This window comes from Antrostomus carolinensis, unplaced genomic scaffold, assembly GCF_000700745.2.
Source record: "Antrostomus carolinensis isolate BGI_N321 unplaced genomic scaffold, ASM70074v2 scaffold941, whole genome shotgun sequence".
Lineage (NCBI taxonomy): Eukaryota > Metazoa > Chordata > Aves > Caprimulgiformes > Caprimulgidae > Antrostomus > Antrostomus carolinensis.
In genome coordinates, this window is record NW_010291784.1 from 26,494 (window position 1) to 34,349 (window position 7,856).

The 7,856-nt window shown below is 46.3% G+C and overlaps 1 protein-coding gene across 2 annotated transcripts in view; it reads right to left on the reverse strand.

The window, feature by feature from the left end:
- Positions 1 to 1,191: 1,191 nt before the first annotated feature.
- Positions 1,192 to 7,856, reverse strand: part of NDNF (neuron derived neurotrophic factor) — a 21,691-nt gene continuing 15,026 nt past the window's right edge. For both annotated transcript variants that reach the window (XM_029087150.1, XM_010176710.2), the window contains 3 exons: positions 5,513 to 5,704; positions 4,189 to 4,313; positions 1,192 to 3,254 (listed from right to left, as the gene is read on the reverse strand). In XM_029087150.1, coding sequence (XP_028942983.1) covers positions 1,861 to 3,254; positions 4,189 to 4,313; positions 5,513 to 5,704 — 1,711 coding nt within the window. In that variant the 3' untranslated portion in view covers positions 1,192 to 1,860. The remainder of the gene's footprint in view (positions 3,255 to 4,188; positions 4,314 to 5,512; positions 5,705 to 7,856) is intronic.

Here is a 7,856-nt window from a genome sequence, read left to right on the forward strand (position 1 = left end):
ACTTGGGATGTGGAACGGCATGGAAGCTTGTGCAGCCACGAAACCCTGCTGCCGCCCACCGGTCTGCAAACTGAAACGTGCTGGGGGGAGGAGAAGGAAATCCTGAAGAGCTCAGCACTAAGGGGCCAAGGAGAACTGGAGCTCACCTCTGCAGGGATGGAGAGTTGTTGTCTTCCCTGTGAGCAGCCTAAGAGGAATCTGCTTTCAGCCTTTATGTAGATTTTGGTCCCTTTCCCTCATCTTCAGAGGGCTGCAAGTGCTAAAGCCACAGCAGGGAGATGTTTTGTGGACAGGCACCTAAGGAAGAGACAGAGTCTGTCTTTGAATAAGCCCTGACATCCAGTGCCTGAGTGCTGCAGACTGATACATACAATGGGACCAAGAAAGAAGTTTTCAGTCACCCGTCCCGAGTCCCTGTCCCTTACTGTAATGCTGGGACTGAGGCAGTACCTGTCCTGCTCTTGGCCACTTGAAATGGGGCTGCTCTGTTGCTTCTCAGAAGTGTGTTTGCCATTAAGCAACTCGATACAATTTTCTGAGTCAATGAAGGTGATGTGGGGAAAAACAAATAAAATAATTAGAAAATATGAGATCCAGACATTTACTATTTTAAAAAGAAATCTACACAATGGAAATAACTGCAATTTGAATGAAAGTACACATTTTTTTCTTAGCACTACCATTCTTGTCAATGGAAATCCTCTCAGTTTATTATTACTGCATCAAAACCAGCAGCATCCAATTCAGAAAGCCAATGTTTTCAACGATAATCTAACAAAAATAACAACTGATTCTCTGGTGTGTTATTCATTTGAATTGTATGGTCTCTCTAACTCAGACTGCAAGCTCCTTGTGAAGTGCTAGTGGCACTCACAACCATGATGAAACAGGATCCGTTCTCACCTGGGACAAGTGAAGCTTCTCTGTGCTGTCCTGCTCCTTTAGTGCCTGTATTACTGTAGGCCCAGAGAACGCCACAAATACTGCTCCTTCAATGGCCTGCGCTTCCTTCCAGATTTTAATTGACTCAGTAACACCAGTAGTTGTACTGGACTTCAGCCACCTTGCCCAAAAAGATGAAGAACAACAAAAAAGGCATGTCCTAGCTGAATTCAGTTTAAGTTCCAGCACGCCTCTTCTGTCCCCAAATCCGTTTGCCCCCTTAGAAATGTCAAGAAAAAAGAAACAATATAGAATCTAATATTTTTAATTTTATGTACAGGAATATAACGTTATGGCAACTTTGTACATGAAATACATACAGTATTTAAACATGAACATCAGCTAGGTAAGAATTTACATTAGCAATGAAACTGCTTCATGTGCAGCCCAGTTAATACTTAGTTGAGATCTGTATTTTATTGGGGAGAGATTTTAATAGTTTACAATCATAGAAACAAACATTTAAAACAAGACCCTATAAAATAATTTACAGAAACCCTACCATCTACACTGAGAGAAAGGGTGTATGTCTGCGAGTTTTGTGTGTGAATAACAAGGTGGACGAATGATGTATCTCAGCCTTTTAAGTATAAAATAATTTAGAAGCAGTTCATGCAATATGGAAGCAAAGGAGTGCCAGTTTCTTCAAGGTTTCCTGCTACCTTGGACATCTACTGAGCATCATATGTGGGTCACCACACACATGATAATAATACCGTTGCCAGATGCTACCAGAGAGCACCAGCCTCAGTTCCTCCAAACAATTACTTATGTAAACATAAATATACAAGTTGATATCTTTTCTACACAGTACAAATACAGGTCACAACTTCTCAGCTGTGCAAGTAGTCAATCCGCATACTTGGAAGTAGGAGAACGTTCAGACTGGAGTTCCATAGATTTCTAAGTACAGGGGCACTAACAGAACTTCCTTGTTTTCACCAGTTTGCTCTGATATTTCACGGACTGCCCGCCGTGCCCTATCACATAAACGTCCAGCAGGTAGGACTTGCCAGGCTGCAGGCCTCTGATTGTCTCTGTGGTCACTGCTTTCTGGATGTTCTGGCTGTGGAAGTATTTACAGAGAACCTTTTCTGATTTCTTCCTCGTATCTGGACCCAAGCACTGGTTCTGCTCTCTTTTCTTCTGTTCGTCATTGTAATTGTCATCCACTTCCCTTTTGTAGATGCAGAATTTGTTTCTCTCCTGCGTGCCCAGCCATGCCACCGTGACCGAAGAACACGTGCGGAGTTTGTCGAAGGCTTTGATCCGCGTATCTTCAGGAAGAGAAGGAAATGACTGCTTGTTAGGCCTTGTTGTAGCCAGGATCTTCAGCACAGAAGCACCTTTTTTGCTTCCTTTCAGCCTAATGAGATATTTAGCTTTTGCTTTTCCCCGAAGCTGGAACTGCCGCACACCCTCTACGTTTTGAGACAAAAGAAGTTTTCCATCTCTTCTAACTTGGATCTGAACAGCGTCCAGACATGAATGAACAGAGAAGGTGACTTTTTGGTGAGATGAAACAGGAGCAAAACGTAGAAATTTGGCTCCCTTTCTCTTGATGAATACATCTGTAACTTTGCCGTCCTTCAGCTCGACTGTTTTCTGTTTAGCCTCCTCCTTCGTTCTGGCAAAGGTGCCAACGTATGCAGTGCTCATGTTAGTGTCGGTATTTATGGCAAACATGTCAAAGTAGTACTGCGTGTCGGGCTTCAGGTCTGACACTGTGAAGATGTTCTTGTTCCCAATACAAACTTTATGTAGGTCAACTCTCGGCTTTGAGGATGTTTGGCGCCCAAACTTTGCTGATGGTTTTAGGAAACCACGTTCTTTACCAGAGTTGTTGTCTAAGGGAAAGCCAAAATGGGCAAAGTCAAACGGACTGAAATCCAGACCTGGTTTTGGAGCCATCATGAAGGCATCATCAGAACTGAGCTTGGCTTCAACAGCACAAAGGCTTTTGAAATTGTGTTCTTTATTGATGACTATGCAATACTGAATCGGCTGTTTCAGTAAGGAGGCGGTGGGACTTGGTTTCCATGCCAGCGTCACTGTTGTACGTCCCAGAGAAGTGACATCAATTCTGGGATCGTAAGGTAATTCAGGATAAGGTTGGTCTGATTCTGGAGTAGTGGTTGCATACACTTTAAAATGTGTATCTTTCTCTGTCGACAGCAGATCTAGTTGGTACAAACCAGATGGGGAACTAGAGGACACAAAGTATTCAACATCATTGCCTTTGTAAGAGAACAGCTCTGTGCCTTCCTCATTAGTAATCTGCTGTTTCTGTTGCTCAAGAGGTTCTGGTTCACCTAGATTATAAACAAAGAAAAATATTTGTACAGACACAGTCTGCAAATATGAGAAAAGTCTAACAGACACTTCTATGTAACATACAAAAGTGAGATGAAAAAGGAAGGTTTTGTCTTCTGAAGAAGATGCTTCCATCACATCGGAGAGGGAAACTGGTTTGACACTCATGTTCAAGCCAAACACAAAAGAAACTGCACCTGACCAGTATCAGTGGAGTCTTTGTGAATGGTAGCTAATACCTTCCACTAGACTACTTCAGGCATGCAAGCTGGGGATGCCATGCAGCTCCCCAGGGGTACTGACACCGCTGCCTGCTTCTGGGCTTGGGCCCTTCGCTTTGGCCCTCAGAGTCACACTAAAACTTTGTGCCTAAATACGGTGGGAGCCAAAGATGTGTATACAACACAGTGGTGTGTATGTAACACAGTGTGGTGTGTCTGACATTTAGGAGTTGTGTGAGAGGCTCTGGAAGCCAGAGACCTTTTCTCTTCTCAGTAGTAGATACATGTTTATCTGCAAATAAACTCCGTGTCTACAGACGTGTCCCCTCAAAGGGTTGAGGCTCAGCCCTGCTGCAATCCCAACCCTGTCTCTCCAGTTCTTATCTTGTGTGTACAGCTCACAGCAAAGTCCCTGTGAAGCCAAGTTACTCTGGGCAAACACAGTTTGTCGTGGCAGCATCTAGTGCACTCCATAAGTATAACCTCAGCTTTTACTTTTACTTTTTTACAGACCTTTTCCTTCTCATGCTGCTACCTGCTGCCAGATTCCTGCACCACAGCAAGACTGAGGCTGAAGATCCAAACAGCAGGAGATCATAAAGATGGACCTGCTGCGAGGCTTAGCGTCAGACTGAGACTGGTCTGAGGGGCTTTGCATCCAGGGGAAAAGCACGTCCCTGAGGCACAAGGGAAGTCGTTGGTCGTTTGTTACCTGAACCTTCTCCGCTGGCTTCCTCTGGGAGCTCTTGCACACTCAGTTTCCACTCCAGAGGGGCATCGCATGGTGTCACTGTCACTGCTAAGGGAGTGTTGTCCTCTTCAACCACAAAGAAATACCTAGGGGAAGGTTAACAGACCCATACATAAATAAATCCTGATGGCAGCCAACCGGCAGGGACTGACTTGACGTGATCAAGGTTGATCTTGGTGGGGCAACAGAGACAAGAGTGTTACTTACAGGGAAGCGCGTGCAGAAGGAACATGGAAAGGCCAGTGGGTAAGAGCTAAGGAGGCGAGGGGAGTCCCCCCACTAACACGGTGCTGCAAAGTTCACACTTGGCTTGTCAAGACACAGCAGAGGGGTTTCTGGCCTCCTGCCCTCAGCTTCACTTTTCACCCCTACACTAACTATATACAGTATAAATGGTCACAAAGATATAAATGAGGGAAACGGGATCTTTCCTGGAATTTAGGGATGTGCTCTTCAAAGCAGGACACGCATTTTATCACAGAAACGTGGGGGTTGGAAGGGACCTCAGGAGATCATCTAGTCCAACCCCCCTGCCAAAGCAGGGTCACCTAGAGCAGGTTACACAGGAAAGCATCTGGGCGGGTTTTGGACATCTCCAGAGATGGAGACTCCACAACCTCTCTGGGCAGCCTGTCCCAGTGCTATGACACCCTCACAGGTGCTACGTCCAGGGAAGGGCCCTAGAAGCACATACAGATCCATACACATTCAGCTGTCCTCCCACATCCCTCAAGCATTGTGTCATTTATTGTACAGTGTTTCGCACCGTTGAAGGCTTAAGGTGTGTGATATGAGGAGGAAGGTGGCAATGTTGGTCTTCCCTGACCTCTTTGGAGCCTCAGGCTCTTCCCCAGTCTAACCTCAGTATTTTCTTACCCATAGGGTTGAGGTTGGGAAGTGAGGAGTTCCAACCAGACTGGCTCACACTGCTTCTTTAAAGCACAATATGAAATAATGAAGAAAGATAAGCATGGTGGGGTAAGCTTGTAGTTTCTAATTTCCTTCCCGCTCCCTTTGCCTCCAGACATGGTTAGTGGCCCCACTTCAGGAGACTTCTGTGGTCTGCGGGAGCTCTGGGCTTGTTCCAGAAATCAAATAAATCAGATAGACCCTCAGCTGGGGAGGCCAGATTGGGATGGAAACTCGCATTGTTCTTTACTTCACCAGACAGAACGCTGGCATTTGTATTTTTCTGGTTTGGATCCAATTTTTATTTCAAAGCATCCAGCAAATAAAGCTACTATCTTCAAAGTACAACTTCCCCACTTGAACTGGGCAGACATACCTTTTAGGTGTGTCTCGGAAGAGGTAGCTGCTAATTTCGGCTCCATCTGGGATGACTGACGAATCATGAAAAAATGCTTTGTCCCGGATCTGCATCTGGAAGAGCTCCTCATCTCTGGTGGGTAACTTCTGGGGCCTGGAGCTGAGTGGCAGCAGCAGCAGCAGCAGCAGCGGGCAGTGCAGCAGGAGCATCCTACAGCAAAGACATGGAATCCCACCTGAGGAGAGCTGCACCACACACAGCAGGAGCTCCCACCAGCTTGTCCCACGCTGGTGGGTAAGATGGTGGTGAACCACCCGTTTATTTGTGACCAGTGGTCACTGACTCAGCCAGCTGCAAACTGGTGTGGCTCTTGTGGGCTGATTTCCTCCTGAAACGTGGGTGTACCGGTGACAACGCCGCATGCACTTCGTGTTTTGCCAGCCCCTTCGCTGTACTGCCGTGCGAGCATTAGCGATACAGATTGCGAGGACTAAGCTCACATCATCACTGCGCTTGGATAAAGTATGTAAATCAGATTTTTCCATCCTGAACTGTAATTGAAAGCAAGCCTGCACACTGGTTGCTAATTGGTATCTCTCCCTCTCATTAACAAAGAGCAAATGCCTTCCACATACTTTGGTGGAGCTACAGTTTGATGTTTTGCCACAGCAGAGACAGCGCTCGCTGGACACGGGAGCTAGAGTAAGCACGGAGCAGATGGAGAGGAAACTGACTTGACTTTCCTTAGGAGATCCTGGTTGGGCTTCCAACAATCTTTTGAAAAGTAAATATTTCCAGTGAAATCGTTCTTTATAAAAATAGTGAATTAGGAAAACATGTGATACAAACCCACACATGTTCAAAGCACATTGGTATTAGCATGCGATTCAGCAGGGCTTAATCCTCAGGCCTGATGGGAATTGCAAAACACAAAAGCAGAGAATCCCTTACAAATTAGGCATAATAATTCATAATCTCAGCCTTTCATTATTATGTCTACAACTAGGTCAGTAATGACTACCCTAACATATACAGTGGGACAGGCTGGAAATCTCCTTTCAGTACAGCAGATGATCTCATCTGTAATGGCTCTGGTGTGGGGGGGTGGTAGGGGGGAAACAAAGCCCATTTCAGGTACCAGTATAGTGAGTTGAAATCACTAAATGAAAGCATTTTTTTTAAATTAGAAAAGAAGAGTTTTAGGCCGTTACCTAAACTCTGTTAGCTGGTGGCTTTGCGGAGAAGCATGATAAAAAGCTGAGCTGGCTGGAACAGTTTTATCTTCATAGAATCAAAGAATCATAGAATGGTTTGGGTTGGAAGGGACCTTAAAGATCATCTAGTTCCAACCCCCCTGCCATCAGCAGGGACACCTTCCACTAGACCAGGTTGCTCAAAGCCTCATCCAGCCTGGCCTTGAACACTTCCAGGGAGGGGGCAGCCACAGCTTCTCTGGGCAACCTGGGCCAGTGTCTCACCACCCTCACAGTGAAGAGTTTCTTCCTAATATTATCTAATGTAAACCTCCCCTCTTCCAGCTTAAACCCATTTCCCCTTGTTCTGTCATTAACTGCCCTTATGAAAAGTCCCTCCCCAGCTTTCTTGTAGCCCTTTCAGGCACTGGAAGGCCGCTATAAGATCTCCCTGGAGCCTTCTCTTTTCCAGGCTGAACAGCCCCACCTCTCTCAGCCTGTCTTCTTGTTACTTGGCTGAATTGTGCAGCCATGCACCGCTCCTTGTAGTGCGCTGTAAGTTAACTACGGCTTTTTAACAAACTCCATTTCTTTTTACCTTTAAGATCAAATCTGCTGTTGAAATTGTTGGTTTCTCCCTCCTCCATTTGACCTTTTCCTAATATTTTACGTAAAAAGAGCAAACATAAAGCTCTTTGAGAAGTGGCATGATGTAGTCTAAGCCACAACAGAATTGCTCTGCCCCTCTCATCATCACCACATCCCTGCTGAAGCTTGCCGTGAGCACCGGCATCCCAAACACTTGGGAATTGGCTACAGGCAGCACGGGGGCTTGTCCTCTTTTTCACCCCCAAGCTCCTGACAAAATCTTCCCAAATCCCCCCTCCCTGCTGCCTCTATCTCCCCTTCGCCCTGCGCAGAGGAGGCTGCGGCATCTGCCTGTCCTGCTGTCCATCCTGCTCCCCGTACGGCTAACCGCAGCTGTCCCCGTGCAGGACAGCAGGTCCCCTGACGCCAGTAAAGCCCACAGAGGGCTATCTTCACCCTCATATTGTTTCCTCTGCCTCCAACATGGTGGTTATTTAATTGCTCCTTCCACCAAGAGCGCAGGTCCCCCTCACTCACCCCATCCTCTCTGCTGTCCCCATCCCTGTTACCTCAGCGCATTC